Below are 17,948 nucleotides of genomic sequence, written 5' to 3' on the forward strand. Positions count from 1 at the left end.
ATTAATCTTTTACAATTGTATAAGATGCATGGAATCTTATAAGAACCATGTATTCGATGTTAATCATAATAAAAGAATACCTTATTTTGTCAAGACATCTCGTATCTTATAAGATTTATGTATTAAAAATATTCCATTTAATCAGAAAAAAAATCATATTTTGTCAATATATTTAGTATCTTATAAGATTCATGTATTTAAAATACTTTATTTTATCAAAATATCTCGAACCTTATAAAATTCGTGTATTGGATATTAATATTATAAAAAGTATTCTCTAAGGTCTATTTTGGTTTGAAAGAAGAAAAAGATAAATAAATTGCCTAATGATTTCTTGTAATAAGACAGCATGTTGTATGCTTTAAAATTCTTAGATTTGAGATTTAACTTTAATAAGGTTGATAACATATGTTATATCCTAAAAGATTTGTATGTTCAAGACTAATAATAATGAAGAATTAAGCGTTGTCGGAATATTAATTGTTGAATAAGATGAAATCTTCTACTTATTAATCATATTGGTAATTTTGGTATTTGTATTTATTAAAAATATATATGTTTACGGAATTTTAAAAAAAAATGGTGTTTATGAACTCCATATTAAAACAAATACATTTCCAATGATAAGATAAAAATTCAAAACTTGGAAATAATTTGTAACTTTATAATTTGTTGATAAAGGATTTTTTTTTTTTTTTTTTGGTGCATTACACACGAAATCGTTGATAATGAATGAAGAAATGGGTGATGACAAACAACATTATAGCCATTTCTTGTATGCTAGCAAAATTGTGGTTACCTTTGTTCTAGAAAATACCAAAATAAGAAGGAAAATATAAAATATAAAATTTAATTTAATTGATTTATGTAATCACTCTTAATATGTGATATTTAAAAGATATGAGATTAAAATTTTAACAACTGTAATTTTTTATTTTCAAATTACATGTAACTTTTTTTTTTTTTTTTGTAAAAAAACATGAAAAATGCATATGTATTAAAGATCCATAGTTTAAATTACTAAAATTTGTGAGTGCTCATCAATAATTGACTCTAATCAATCCTCAATCAAAGTTTTAAAAAATTTAGATAAGATAATAGAGAAATCTAGTTATTACATTGTTATTTAATATTTTATTTATTTATTTATTATGTGAATCAATATTTTCAGTGTAGAATGAGCTAATTTGAGTGGTATTATTATTATTATTATTATTATTTTCATGTATACGAGAATACATTATAAACAAACTATGGGATATTTATCAAAATAGGAGATAGGACATGCATTAAACTTTATAACAATCTCATTTTTTTTGGTTTAATGTTATTACATTAATTACTTATTATTTAATGGAGTTGGAGAAGAATGACTAATCAACAATTAATCCATAAAAGCAGATGAAGGAATATGCTATCATCTGATAGTCAATGAGGGTTTCAAAACTTGCCTTTTCCTTGTTTTATTTCTCTCTTCTTCTAGTCTCAAGGGTTAGAAATGGTAATGGAGTGGATATCCATTATATAAGATATCTATATTTAAATTCGTTTAATATTTATGATATTCAAATCTTTTTAAATATTCATTAAAGTTTAATATCATTATCCAAATATGAATTTATTTAAATAAGCATTATGTATTTAAAAATTCAAATCTGTTAAAATATTTGTTTATTTAAATTTTTTATTAAAATATAAAATAAACTAGAATTTAATTTAAAATCCAAATTCACTCTTAATTAATGATAAATAAAAGTTATCTTTTAAGTTTTAAATTCTTTTATAAGTATAAAATTTTATTTATTATATATATATGTAAACAGATAACAAATTTGGATACAAATTTATATATAAATTACTATTTATTACAATTTAAATAAATTTAAATATTGGATATTAAAAAGATACTATTTATATATACTCCAAATTCATCATAGATAATAAATTTTTTATTCAAATTCATTTATAATTATTCAAATCCAATATAAATGAATCGAATAATAATTAATATTTATTTATTTACTATCTAGTATCATTTCTATCGAGGGCAGATAAATCAAAAGTCAAAACTATACAAAATTTGTTCGTCAGAGAAAAAAAAAAAACTATTACAACTACTACTGGATTCTGTTTGAGAAGCTTTTGAAAAAAAAAAAAAATAGAGATGGGTTTCTAGGTATTTCACATCTGACCCTCACTATTAAGGCTTTTTCCAAAGCACCCAATTGTGTTTACCTAATGTTGGAGAATTTGTTTTTTCAATGTGTTTACTTAATTATTTAAATTTTCTTTGAATTCAAGAGGTTTTTTTTGTTCATATGTAGTCCCGACACCCCTGGTTTATTTCTAACTTACTTTACGTGAATTCGAGATAAAATGTTGGGACACGTATATGTGTTTGATTTGAGTATTTTATAATATTTTTATAATTTTGAACATTAATTTTGAGATCAAATTATCGCATATAAACAATGAAATATTCAATAAGTATCGGATATACATAAATACATTAATATATAAGAGAAAAAAAATTATATACACGTAATAACTACACAAATTTTATAAAGCAAAGAGTCCATTTAACACTTTTTTTTTCCGTCAAACATGTCAGGTGCTAGCTACCTGTTTTCTTGACTGCGATTTTAGACTTCGTAAAATTCTTCAGAAAGCTATTTTTGTTCATGCAAAGAGGCTACAATATGCAATACGTGTTCGTAATTTGTGATTTGGAAATGCACATGGCAGTTGGCATGTGGCTTCTTTAAAATCAGCACTTTTTATATGTTGAATTTATATTTTCACTACAATTTTATAATGATTCGGTATCAATATTCAAAAATATTAAAATCTACATAAAACATTATACTTACGAAGTTTACGTGGAAGCCTCATTTACATAAAAATGGTTAAATTTCGTATGATGTGAATTCATTTTTTTTTAAATAGAAAATTTTAAAATTTAATTTAATTGATTATATAATTATTCTGAAATTTAATATATTTGAGATTTAAATTTTGACATTTGTAATTTTTTTTTTTATTTTGAAATTGTGAATGTTTAAAGGAAGTGGTTTTAATTACTTAAAATTCGATCATTGAACTTCGTGATGATAGCAAGAGAGAAAAAAAAAAATCAAAGATGAACGTGGGCTTCGGTTTAGGATTTTGAGGAAAAACAACGTGATTTAGGAAAATTGTGTGGAAACATACACATTTATTACCATTCTTTCTTGTTTTATTTATTTATTTATTTATTTTGTCTTCGTTTTCAAATCACCTTTAACGTTAAGTCGCTTGGTCAATAAGAAAATCCTCAGTCCAAACAAATTACATAGTGACATATTTCTAAAGCCTCCTTCAAACTCATGTGATGTTCTTGCCTCTACGTGCCAACCCTAGATTCTCCAATTAGTGCTTCAATAGGCATCGAGAAAATCTTCAATTTAATGAGTGATTTGTTTCACCACATGCTATTACTAATTTTTTTTAGTATGTTATTAAGTGATCTATTGTTAGATATGGAAGAGCAAATTAACTATATAACAAAAGAGGAGGAGCAAATAATTAGAATATGATTTGATTGTTAAAAGAAAAAAAAAAAGAAAAGGAGGGAGCCAATTAAACCATGTCTGAATGGTGGAGGAGCTCTAGAATCATTAAGTCTGGGATTCGAGTTTTATTTTGCGTAAATTTTGTTCGATTTTATATTATATTGTTTGTTATTTATGTTAAAAGTTATTAATTAGATTATAATTGTAATAAATCGATATTATTTTCAATACATGTATATTCTATTGATCATTTCAATAATTTTTTTTTTTATATATTTGAGGTTACAAAAATTAACTTATGATTATTAAAATTAAAAATTCAACATTCTATCAAACATATTACATGAATGTTGATTTTGATTATTTCAATATTAAATTCATGTATATCATAGCCAAAGAGCTGGACTTGCTACACAATTTGCCGAAGGGGGCCAACACGAATTCAGGAGACAGAATCTGAAAAAAAAAATGTTGAGTAAAGGTCAAAGAAGATGAAAAAAGAGGTTCATGCACGAGAATATACCGTAAATGAGGAACAATAGACAAATGAAAAGAAATCAATAAGTGATTGGTTCAATGGGTTAAGATCATTTTTTTTTTTTTTTTGGATTCGAGTCTTATCAATAGTCATTTGTTGGGATCATCTCGAATGTATGGCCTGCAGTTACTTGTCTTAGGTTATCAGGTACGATATATCTTGTCCTGACTTGAGTGATTGAATAACTTATTTATTTCTGAATTTTTTTTTTTTTTAAAAATCGACAAAACAAAAGAAAAATGAAAGAAAAGGGACCCCCAACCAGAAAATTCACAAAGTTTTTGCAGTTGATGTCATTTTTTGGTTATTGGCCGTTCCTTATGAAGATTAACACGCATTTCTTCTCACCCTATTTCCACGATTTGAAGATGAATGAATCTGAAATATAGAATTCTATGATGTTTTTATTCAACCAACTTGCCTGGCTGGTTGCCTCCAATTAGCTGGGATTTTTCTACTTTCTTTTAATAACCAGCAATTATCTGTCTGAATATAAGCTTTTGTTATTGAAGTTTTGGATATGATTATATAGAATTTTTTTTATAAAAGATGTTGTATCGAGGATGGAGGAAAATATTATAAATATTGAGATTTAAATTATAAATTTATTAAATATTATCTCTTAAGAGTGATAATATGAATTAATTAAATTAAATTTCGAATTTATTCATGCAGCACTTTCTTTTAGTATTTTCTCATATTAATTTTTTTTATATTATAAAAGTATTATACAAAGATTTATCCCTTCTTTTTCAAAAACAAAAATTGTGAAAGAAAAATTCTAATGTTTTGAGTAGAAGAGAGATTAAGAGACAAACCTTTCAATTCTGTTATTGCCGTCTATATGAATATGATAGTGAATCTTGTTGATGCAAAAAATATTAGACTCAGATTGGTGAGGGCTTGATGATCTGCCCTCGAAAATTTATTTTATTATATTTTTTTTAAAAAAATCTCAATAGAAGAAGATGAGATCTTTGCTTTTAAGTTGCAGTCCAATCTTTGGTTATTAACGACAATAAATCTGTTGCCCAAAGTTCGTTAGAAACATACATGTTTTCACTTGTATACATATATATATATATATATACATATATATGATACATTTTATATCACAATTCACACTGAAGCTCGAGAGAAATAGGTAGGATCTTCTTAATCTAAATATTCAAGAATTTTGTAAATTTATATTTTACATATCAAGGATGCATTTAAGTTTATATTTCGTAGGAAAAATGAAAAGGTATAAAAATGAAAAATTTATTAATTTATTTTTTCAAAAAAAAAAAAGAAATGTGTAACTGTAGGTAAGTTTGACTCTTTCCCACCCATACGTAGAAATTGGAGGTTTTTAACGTGATAAATATAATAATATAAAAATAATATATCGTAATAAATTTATAATAATAAATAATAATTAAATAATTAATAACATCGAAAAAATAAAATATATCAAAATTTATTTGAAAAATTTTTTAATATAAAAAGAAAAAAATCATGAATCATTAAAAAAATTTTTATTATCAAATAATAGATATATAAAATTTTTTTAATTAAAATTAAAATTAAATAACAATTAAAAAAATAGTTAAAAAATTTATTAATTAAATAACTCAATAAATATATTATATATTTATTTTTAATAATTTTAAACTTAATTTTCATTATTTAAAATATAAAATTATAAATATATTAATAAAATTTTAACTCAATTAAATTAATGATCGACCTCCATTCAATCTCTTGATTAAACTGACAAATCTCCTTTCTTCTTTTTTTTCTCTCACGCTTCGGCAACCCTTTTTTCTTTCTTTGGCGGCTCACCGCTTTTGTTTTTTTTCACGCCTAAAAATAGTCCTCCACCTTTTATCATGCAGGGCTTGTTCTAGATAAAAAGATAATATGCCCATGCCTTTAATTGGTGAAAAACCAATGGGACTGAACCCCACACATGATACTTAATTTTATTTTAGTCGATCATGTTTGATATTTAATATTTTTTTATATCAAAAAATAAAAAATTTATATAAAAAACTTATAAATGTTAAAATTTAAAATTATTAAATTTTATCTCCTAAAAATAATAAAATTAATTAATTAAATTAACTTATGAGTTCAAAATCTCTAAAATTTTTATAATCATCTTTTTTTTCCTTTGAATAATAAAAGTTCAAATTTAATGTTTTATGGTACAAACTTTTTTTAAAAATTATGCTAATATTTTTATTGAAAAACCATTTTTTCTTATAATATTTAAAAAAAGGGATTCATCAACTAAACACAAGTTGGTTCAATTCTTTATAAAGATGATTATTTGTAGCGTCTTCATTAAGTTTTACTTAAATCGTAAACGATGGTTAACAAGTCATTATTTTGAATATTTTAATCGAAGCTTGTGGCCTACACGCGTTGCTCTGACAAAAGAATTAATTATTATAACTTTTTGATTACGCCAATACTTTAATTAAAATCAAAGCTCGTGGCCGACACACTTCACTTTGATAAAATAAGAAATATTTTATACTTTGATTTTGTCAATACATTCGACCAAAATCAAAGCGTGTGGTCTCCACACTCACTTTAACAAAAAAATATTTATATTTTATCAACACATTGATATCTAAAATAGAAAGTAATCTCAGATTTGATACTATTTATAAATGACATTTGTCATCCTTTCATTGGTTATTTAATAATTTATTATAATTAATAATAAAGTCAATAAAATAATTGTTTATAATTGAAAAAATAAAAAAAAAGTTAGAAGCTTATGCACAAGACCGAAAAAAAAGAAAGTAGATCGGAGGATAAAAGAGCAATTATCAGTATTTTCATGAAGATTATCAGGACTCCTTATTATTAATTATTATACTCTATTAATATTATTTTTTATATTCTTTTTAATTTTTTAAAATTTTTTATATTATGTAATAATTAATCCTATTATAATTATATATAGTAGTGTTTTATGTATATATATATATATGTATATCCTTAATTTTATTTTTTGTTATTTAAGTATTTAATTTTTAAGTGACTTCATGAATTAGTTGGTATATTTCAAATTCTCGATACTTAATCCATATCCTACTATTATTTTAGGTTTAAAAGAAATGATATTATATTTTATCAATTAAGGTGCTTAATTAAATAACACGTGTCTTTAATTGTATGACTTCGATTGATTTGAGTTAAAATAATTATAAGAAATAAATTGTATGATATATAATTAATTGGATTCATGTATACTAATTACTAATGTTCTTATTTTTATATTTTAAATTATATGAATTTAATTATTCATAAATCTAGCTATTCATGGACTTAAAAATTTCATAAATTCATTGTATTCATAAACAAAATTAATTGTGGACGGATATATTTTGTGTTTAAAATTATTTAAATTTAATATTTTATATATTTTGTGTTTAGAATTATTTAAATTTAATATTTTGAGTTTAGATTTATATTTACAATTCATTATATAAATAACCATTAATCAAACTCAAAATGAATGAATCTAACTATTCATGATATGAATTTATAGTTTTTATAAATCTAATTAATTGTAGATGATTTTAATATTGATTAGTTGTAATTTAAGTTTAATATATATATATATATATATTAAATAGTATAAATATCCATGAATCGAATTGATATTATTATATTTTAATTTCATTTTTTATCATATTTTAATATGTTGTAAAAATATAATTCTTAATTGTATGATTAAAAATTAAATTTTAATTGTTAGTTTTTATTGATAGAGTTTCAATTGAATGAATTAATTCAATTATTCATATTAAATATTATTTTGTAAATATCTATTATTTGTTCATATTAAATAAAATTATAATCCAAGCGAAGCCGAGTATATATTTATAGTTAAATTAAAATCAAAGCCCGTTGCCTACACGTTTAGCCTTGACAAAAGAATTAATATTTATAACATTGATTTTGCCGATACATTGAATCAAAAACTAAAGCTCGTGGCCTACACACTTCGCTTTGATAAAAAAATAATTTTTATAATCTTTAATTTTGTTAATACATTAAATTAAAATAAAAGCTCGTGGCTTACACACTTCGCATTGACAAAAAAAATTAATATTTAATTATAATCTTTGATTTTATCTACACGTTGAATATTTAATGTCCAAGTTCATGAATGTATCTTCCTGCCATTGAAGCAAAGTTTTGCTTTGATTGAGTTGACCAATCAGAGTTTGGTGTTGACTAATTGGTGGCGAAAATGACTTGATTGTGGGTGAGAGCCGAGGCAGGAAATTTCTAAGTTGGTCTTCCTAGAGAGCTGTTTCCATGCCAAAGACAATTTTCTAAGTGGACCCTTGACAGAATGGAAACATTGTCATCTATTCTTTATCTAGGTCTAGATGTATATTACGTTGTTAACAATTCAAGTTTGGTTTAACGATTGTTATTATATATTTTTGAAAGATTAGGGTTTAATCGAATTCTTGCATTTTTTTTAATGCTTCTATTAGATTTAATTATTTTAAACATGATATAATAATACAATTTTAAAAAATATAAAATATGATTTAAAATTTTATTAAAAATCAAATATGAGTTTTGCAAATATAAAAAATATATATTTTATATTTAATGTTTTGACATAAATTATAATAAAATAATTTTCATATTTTATATTTATTTGATACGAAATAAACTAATACAAATACATAAACTATCATATCTATATCATGTATTGAAAAAATCTTATTATATGTATTGTGAAGTTAAGAAAATTGTGCAGGGTAGTTGATGACTTGAAGTTAAACTTTAGAATAAATACAATAGATTCTAGAGAACATACAATAAAGATATAAGACAAGCATTTGAAAGATTTGTGTTAAAGCACAGTTGTAAGCAAAGCCTGTAGATTATTTTTACAGTAGCTAAAATATTGTATTAAGTTTGATATATTTTATATGTTTATTATACATTTAAAAAATTTAACCTTTATGTCAAAAGAAAAAAAAAAAACCTTTAATATTCTATACGAGTTTCGTAACTTCCAAGTAAAAGTCCTAATTTCGTCATTGTCTCTAAGACCACCATGATTGTTCTTAGAAAGGGAAGATCCTTTTTTCTAGTTGGATCATGATCGATACAGGCATAGGTCATTTTCTTTTGCTATATGAAATCTGAAGATGTCAATCTAACATAAGGGGACAAGAAAATGATGGCATATATAAACATACAACAAAGAAAATATTAAAGAGTGCCTGTAAATATCGATTAAAATGATATTTGTAAAAGAGTACACGTTATTATACTATTTGGATTTGTGTGCTGTTTGGTTCAAATACTGGGAAAAATAGAAGCAGTGCAGGCTATCTGTTATGGGATTGATTTTATATTAGTCAGAGAATCAGCCAAGTTTATAACTGAAAGAACCCCAAAATATGTCTCCTCTCGTTCATTCCGTAGGCAATATGGAGAAAAGAAACAAAAAGTATGAGATGAGTTGATGACACAAATGTAGCCAACCCAATGAAACCGTCGATCCGTCCCTTAGGATATTGGGTTTGATTGCCCATTTTTTCTCGTTTCCAAAAAGCCTGGTTGTGTGGGCTTTTGGCAGACCAAAAATAACATTGTGAAGTAAACAACTAATGAAAAGTTCAACCATGAATTGATTTGAACATGAAGTTTGACAAATGCACACAACTCATCCCGTACTTTTTGTTGTATTGTTCCCAATATGTGCAAGAATTGTTGATACACAACAAGCTTGTTTTTTTTCCCTCAATGGCTGAGCTACACTACGAGGTTACTTTTCTCCTTCGATCCCTGTGACTTCATAATTTACAAAGCAAGGAAATGATCACAAGATGTTAGAACAACCAGAAAGGAAAATTAATCCAACTTACAACTTTAAAACAAGAATAAAACCAGATAAAGAAAAAGCAGCTAAAAATTGCTATAATAACCCAATTTTGTTACTTTAGTTACCTTCATTAATATCACGTTAAAATTTAAGTTTTATGATTGGACTTTTAGCTTAAAGATGCATTGATTAGAATTAGTTTTATTTATACATTCCAACTAATCAAACATTTGATTTAATAGTAAGTGCATATTTTTTCCGTTTATGGTTGAGTTGGAGTATCTCATTTTCCAATATAAAGGGATTAGGCCTTATTCATAGGCAAATACATATGCTTGTTTCAATTTTCTCGTATACTTCATGTGTGATATTAATGCAAACTTTGAACGCGTTTTATTTTCATGTCCCAAAACATTTTCCCGATGATGACAGAAAGCTTTTCTTTTGTTAAATGGAAAAGATATCTGATAAGTTTAACAAAGGGACTTTATGATTTCCGTTGATGCTGATTGAGAACATGACCACCCGAGGTACTATTTCCATTGATACTGATTGAAAACCTGATTGAAAATGACCACCTGAGGTACTATGTCCATTGATACTGACTGAAAACATGACCACCTGAGGTTGCTCAAGGTCTTCCTAGTTCTGCTTTTAGGAAACAATTACAGCCCACCAATACCGGCAGACAACCTAATGCACAAAACAGAGAAGTTTGGGAAATCTTTCTTCATCAGCCCAGACCACATAATTTTTCTCCTAATCATTGTCATTATAATGATTAGATTTGACTGATTTTAAAAGCAAATATAAAAAAAAAATATAAGATTCAAAATTTTAATTAAAATTATATAAAATTTTAATTAAAATTATAATGAAAATTAAAAAATTGATATGATAATTTTTTCGTGTTTTAAATTATATATAAAAATTTGATATGATAATTTTTTCATGTTTTATTTATGTTTGATGAACATTAACACAATATTAATATTAGAATATTCAGATCTAATTGTAATGTCTTTGCTGTTAAACAGTTAAATTACATGCATATAAATAAATAAATATATATATGTATATATTTGTATATACTTCTGGTTGGAATCAGTTGATGATAATATATTCAACGGATCAAACTACGTTCAAATATGAAAAAAAGGGGGAACTTCTTTCATTATCCTTGGCATCTTCTCAACACAGAAATTCTACCAAACATTCTTGCTTCTTAATCTTTACAGTAAAGATACAATAGACCTGCACTTTCCGGTAGCCTGTTAAACCTTCGGTCCTTCACGTAGCATTACAATCCAACTTCACCTGCTTTCCGATTTAGAAACGCCAGCACAATCTCATTACACATATAGAGAAAATTCTTATAAACCCCATTAGCCAAAATCATTCCAATGCCTCCAGCTTTTTTCACAACTTCCCCTTTAGCAGCCCTGGAATTCATCCCTCTATCACACAACACAGTTTTGCCTTTCACAAAGTTAGGATCCAAAGAACCTTCCAAACACAAAGAAGAAGAATAACCATCACCGGGGCCAGTCCCAGCATAAACCAACGGGTACATCCGACCTGGAGATAAACCCGGCCCATTATACACACTGACTCCAGGCACAACTTTCCCATTTCCAAGCTTAACATCAGCTGGAAAATCCCTATCGAACACCCCAGCACCAATCGTAGCCACCCAAGGAGCTATATTGGTAACAGTCAATCCACCAGGACCCCCATTCCTAGCAGAAGCCGACACAAAAATCCCTTTATCAGCAGCACCAAAAGCACCAATCGCAATGGCATCAAGATAATAAGGCACCACAACACCACCAACACTCAACGAAATTATATCAACTCCATCAGCTACGGCGGAATCAAAGGCAGCGAGAATATCAGAGTCATAACAACCAGCATTCGAGCAAACTTTACAAGCAGCAACTCTTGCCTTAGGTGCCATCCCAGCAGCTACTCCTTTAGCATAACCTAATGCAGAAGCTAAAAGCACAAATCTTCCAGCGGCAATAGAAGCAGTGTGGGTCCCATGGCCATCTGAATCTCTTGGGGGCGAAATTCCGAGGTTTCATTCATTTTCCCGTTAGTTGCTTCGTAACCCTTGCAGAAAAACACCTCTCCTATCAGCTTTTTATTATAGGAACTGGAACCGAAATCTTTTGCCGTAACACATTGGCCTTTCCATTTAGAAGGAATAGGCCCCAAATCACGGTCGTTGAAGCCTTGATGCTCGGGTCAAATACCCGTGTCAATGACTCCGATAACAAGGTCGGACCCAAAGTCGGATTCTTTCAAAAGACCAGCGCCGTCGGTGGTAGTGAGGCCTAAGAAGAGAGGAGAGCGCGTGGTCTGCAACCGCTGGACTTGTTCAGGGATGACAGCAATGATGTGGGGAAGTGTTTGGAGCTTGAGGGCTTCAGTCGGGGAAAGCTTACCAGAAAAACCGTGGAAAACGCTGTCGCAGATGTGAAGAACTTGGGTGGGAGTTGAAGGGGAGAGAACAGAGGAAAGGGAAGATTCGTACCAGTGCTTGTGAGAAGTGAAAATCGAAGGCTTGGCATCGTTTTGGACTCTAATGAAGGTTTCTGATCCTCCCTGGAAACAGAAGAAGCTAAAGAGAGCAATCACAGAAAGAAGAAAAGAAAGACAAACATTGGGGGAAATGAAAAAAAAACACAAAACAAAGGGAAAGGTTGGAGCTTCGAAGAGAATGTGTTAATGGAAATGGGATAGCGAATGTGGATCAAAACTTAGAGTAAAAGATTTGGACTGTGTGGCATCCGGAGCCTGGAATGGGATGCAATGTAATGTATCGTACAAGCTTATTACGCAAAGCAGTGAATAGAAAGAGAAGAGTATTGTCACAGACCATGGTGGACTTTTTTTTTTTTTTATAGTATATTTGATAGGGATTAAATAATATTAGTTCTAGTAAATATTGGCCTAGAATAAATTTTAGACTTAAATTTTAGTTCTATTATGGCATGTTGAAAAATTTTAATAAGAATGAATACTTGAACTTGATAAGTAGAATCTTTAGTTAAAATAAATTCTCTTCATTTGTTAAATATTTTTGTTGTTTTTAAATTTTTATTTTTGGATGATAAAAAAATTGAAAAGTATGGCAGGTTCATTGGATTAAGATGAGGTTTTAAATAAAAACTTTCAATTTTAAAATAAATTATAATATCAATAAATTAATAATTTATTAATAATTAAAATTTAAATACAGAGAGGCATGAATCAACCATAATGAAAAAAAATTCTCTCCACTATTATCATAAAGAAGAATGTATCAAAAATTAGCTTTGATCCTATGTAATAATAAAACGACTAAAAATAAACTATATTTATCTTATAAAATACAAAATGTTCCATATAAATCCTACCATAATTTCAAGATTTAATTTAATTCATATAAATAAAAAATTTATTTAATACATTAAAAGTGAAAATTTTTAATTTTGAATTAAGATAGCGCACGTCATACTTTTTTTAAATTAATTTTTTATTTTTTAAATATATATTAAGAAATATGTGTTAACATCTTAATCTCATTTGTGAAGTAAAAAATTCTAATATTAATATATTAAATAATTTCTTATAAATAAAATATAATTATGGACCCTAATGAGGGTAATATATATATTTTTAATTTTTAATTAATTATTAAGTTTTATATTTTAATGTTTATTTAATTAAAAAAATATTATTCATATAAACTCTTTTAAAATTCATACCTTTTTTAAGCGTCAGATTTAATGTATGATGTAGTATGTACTGTTAAATTTGAAACTTAGGATGTTGTTTTATTTTCCTTCCAATGATTAATTAATTAATTGCATTAATTTATTTTAGATTGTAATATTTATTCTGAAAACTCATATGTACACGTGTTGACATCTGGATAGGCTTTGTTAAAATATTGGCTGAGTCAGCGAATATATTTGCACTCCTTATCATTTTTCTATGTACTATTTACGTTTTATTTTCTTTATCTCTTTTTAATTTTTATGCAAATAAAAATATTTTTTTATATATATTTAATATTATAGATTTAATTTTTTATATTATTTATACATTATATTTTTTATTGCCAACATATAATAAATAATTCTTAAATGGCAATCAATATTCATGCTTACATATATAAATATTTCTTTGATTAACTAAATTCCATGGAATTTTTAAGAATGGTTAAAGAAAAACTCAAAAAAAAAAAAAGAAATTTAATATCATCATTGATAAAACTTATTGAATTGATAGATTGTACAGAGGAAATTCACATAATTTTATTTTTTAGTATAAAATAATTAGAGTTTGGTGATAGAAAAATAAATTATAAGCATTAAAACTTAAAATATAAAATTATTAATTATATGAATGAATGAATTAAATTAAATTTTAAATTAAATTTATAATTTTATTTTCATATCGTTATATATTCCTGCTACATTCGAATTTAAAACCACCCATGCAAGATGGTGGGAAACTCTCCTCTCTCCTCCCTGCAGACGACACTTTCCATTTCAGATTTTCTGGTTTGAATCCTCTCTCTTTCCCACTAAGAAACCCACAACGAAAAAGGAGGTCAGATATATTTACTTTCTAGTGAAAAGTTTTGAATCACTGAAGAGAAAAAGTGTGGAGAAGGAGATAAAAAAAACAACAAAGATCTACCAGAGATAAAAACAAAAAGGTGGCATGTTTACAATAAGTTTAGTCTTTTAATAAAGGTTTGATGAGGATAATCGAGTTGTTAACCATCTTAATTATGTCTTTTTTTGTAACAAAAGTCACATTTTGGGATAGAGAAAATGATTAAGAGGGATGATAACAACTCAGGGCACGATAAAAGTTTTTTTATTTAATCTTTTATTATTATCATTCGATTTTGATTTGATGTTAAAATATTATTTTTTGTTCGATCCATATATTAATAAATCATAATTAATTTGATCTAAAATTAATATAATATAATATTTATAAAATAATATTTTTAATATAAATTACATTTTAATTATACATAAATATAATATTTTTATTAAGTTAATATCTTAAATTAAAATATTAAATAATAATTTTGAATCAAAGCAAACCCTAAAAGCTTTCATATGATTGACAAATCTTCTTTTGCCATCTCTAAACCCTTTCGAAAGAAGTGTTATTTTAGACCTTTAAAGCACCTTTGAAGGGATAAAAGTTGTATGTAATATTCAAAGAAGGTTTTTGCATCTTCCATGCTTATGGTCGTATTCTTTTCCTTCAATTATTGTCACCTAATCCTTATTATTAACTTTAGCTAAGCACTAGCTTTTGGAAAGTGATGACGAAGTAATAACATATATATTGTACATCTAAGCAAAGGATTAAAGTTGAGTTAATTAATTATCATGCTCTTTCACTGACCAATTTAATCAATCATTAAAAAGAACAAACTTTAATACATTAAAAAATTGGTTAAAGAACAAACTTTTGTTTTACCAGTTCCTTCTTGTTTAATGTATTATGACAATTTCCAATTTGCTATCAGTAGTTCAAGAAGGAAAACAAGCTGACAAAAATATAACCAGAACTTAGACCAGATGGTAGCTTCTAAAGCTTGTTATTGATGATTGCCTTAAGTTTATCCGCATTGATGAGTTTCATTCCAAAGAGATCCACAACCGTAGCAAAAGTGAATTCCGCACCTGTAAAAACAAAAGATGTGGCATTGATTTGTACTATATATGATCAATTCAAAGACCCAGAATAGCTGTTTTAAATTGTAGGAGGAGAAAATAATGAAACCTGCATGAAATGTGCAAGCAGCCCTCGATCTTTTCCACAAAAATCTTACAGTTGGGACATCTCCTCCACTTACTGTTCTTAGCAAGATCCATCATCATGATATCTTCCTTCGATCTCTCGTCCTTACTCAGATTTTGAAACTCACAGCAAGAAATTCCAGCATGCCATGCGACCTTGCATTTTGCACAAAACAGCTTATGACAATTCGGACACTCTGATTCAACCACATCAGGCCCTCCATCATCCACTAACATGGCAGAGCAATCCTGGAAAGGGCAGTAAAATTTCTGCGACCCGAGAATCAATGATTCACAAAGTGCTTTTTCCCATCGATCAAACACTTCTCCAGGAACAACTGAGCGACAAAATTGTGGTTCTATAACACCTTTACAGTTTAAGTCAGGGCATTTAACCAGTGATATATTTTGCTGTATTTTTGCACCTATATGTTTGCCAATGCAATCTGTGCAGAACAAATGGGTGCACGTATTGCTTATAAACATCTCTCCAATTGCTTTGACCTCCATGCAAATAAGACATAATCGGCCATGAGTTTGAGAATTCGAAGACCCTCCAATTTCTTTCTCTTTTCCTTTATGGGTTTCCCTTGAGTTGAAATGCTGACACGTCTGCGACACTCTCGATCCATTTGGTACTCTAGAAGAGATTGCTGAGGACATTAAAGCCTCTTGCAACTGTAACTCTAATGCATATTTCTCATCTGATATTGGAAACACTTCTTCATCGTCATGCAGGGCTAAGAAATAGAAATCATCAACCAAGTGAAAGTAGTCTGAGTTTGCTACCTCCACCATCTTTTCTACTTTGCTAGAAAATTTTGATTATGGAAATCTTGTACCAAATTTATATCATAAGCCTACATCTAATCTAAGGAAGGTGGACGGTTTTGCCTAATCTTTGCTTGGATTGGATTAATCAGAGACTAATGTTACAGGAAAGATGCACTCTTTCCAATATGAAAATCGATTTCCATGCATTTTCTTCCATTGGGTGAACAAATTGAAGTGGCTTTTTCCAAGAAAACAAGCCCCAGATTGAAATCGTGATGGGATCAATCATTGGGCTTAAATTCTTTTCGACTTCCACTATTTATACAAGCCTAAGAGATAAAAAGATGACTACAGATCAAATGCATTGGATTTGGCTTTAATGCATAGAAAATTCAAGTTCCCAGAGAGATCATCTCGATAACTTTAGCCTTTATCCCTAAAAAATATAATTGATATCTTAACTGCAGTTAAATTTAAGAATGTATTTGTCACATATATACTTTAACATGTCAAAATTTAAATTAATTAATTAAAACTGTCTAACCATTTTATCTCTGTTTTGCTTTTTTGTTTCATCACTAACTATTTATTTGTAGTTTTGTTTTTCTTTTTTATTCTATTTTAATGAAAGTGCATAAAGGAATTACACCAATTTGTATAGAAAATCAATACTTAATTCATTTGTCAATAAATCATTGAGAGCAAATTAAGTTTAGCTTACATAATTTTATGATTTAGTCAGAAATACGTCAATATATACCAACAGATCTGTTCGGCTCAAATGAGAAAAAGAGTGTACTCTTTTCTTGATTGTTTGGGTTTAAATTTGTTGAGAGATTATGAAAACATAATTTTTCATGAATTCTTTAGATTTATTTAGGTAAACCTATTTGGAAAGATCTAAAAAAAATTATAATACATAAAACTTAAAAATCTTTTACCACTCAACCAACAAATAAAAAAAAAAGAAATCTTTCATTATCCTAATCACATTTCAAAAACAGAAAAGAATTATTTATTCCCGAGTTGAACTGGTAATTTTCTCAATTTGCTTTAGTCAATATTGGTTTAAGAAATTTCCATCATAAAATGCCTATTCTTGGTGTGAAATCATTGATATTAGAACACTTTTCATGTAGAATTCAAGAGATTAATGTTCAACAATATTAAAAACCATAAGAAGGAATCAATTGAAATGGCACTAATTGAGAGAAATGACAAGCTACATTTGCCATTAATGAAAGTGATGACTCTTAACTACTAAGGAACATGCCAATATAGCATCATCTTTTAGACTTTAACCAATTTCCATTATGCAGGCATAGGAACCTCAAAACACTCAAGAATCCATAAACTTTCTTCCCTTATAGACATTTTATGTCAAAATCAAAGCATATTGATAGTGCAAA

At 27.2% G+C, this 17,948-nt stretch overlaps 1 protein-coding gene and 1 pseudogene across 1 annotated transcript; both read right to left on the reverse strand.

The window, feature by feature from the left end:
- Positions 1 to 11,077: 11,077 nt before the first annotated feature.
- On the reverse strand, positions 11,078 to 12,612 carry LOC111278751 (subtilisin-like protease SBT1.5 pseudogene; annotated as a pseudogene).
- Positions 12,613 to 15,584: 2,972 nt separating this feature from the next.
- Positions 15,585 to 16,563, reverse strand: LOC111278444 (RING/U-box superfamily protein). Its single transcript, XM_022865070.1, has 2 exons — positions 15,749 to 16,563; positions 15,585 to 15,648 (listed from the first exon to the last, which is right to left on the reverse strand). Exons 1-2 carry the CDS (start codon positions 16,561 to 16,563, stop codon positions 15,585 to 15,587), a joined length of 879 nt encoding a protein of 292 aa, XP_022720805.1.
- Between the last annotated feature and the right edge of the window lie 1,385 nt (positions 16,564 to 17,948).

The sequence above is a fragment of the Durio zibethinus genome, chromosome 8 (genome assembly GCF_047325235.1).
Source record: "Durio zibethinus cultivar Kanyao isolate XHJ-2024 chromosome 8, ASM4732523v1, whole genome shotgun sequence".
In the NCBI taxonomy this organism is placed as follows: domain Eukaryota; kingdom Viridiplantae; phylum Streptophyta; class Magnoliopsida; order Malvales; family Malvaceae; genus Durio; species Durio zibethinus.

Excerpts from the sequence above, each read along its gene's own strand:
- LOC111278444 (XM_022865070.1), bottom strand. The coding sequence starts at position 16,563 with ATGGTGGAGGTAGCAAACTCAGACTACTTTCACTTGGTTGATGATTTC. Across the intron at positions 15,649-15,748 it reads TGCTTGCACATTTCATGCAG|GTGCGGAATTCACTTTTGCT; the intron begins GTTTCATTATTT and ends TTGTTTTTACAG.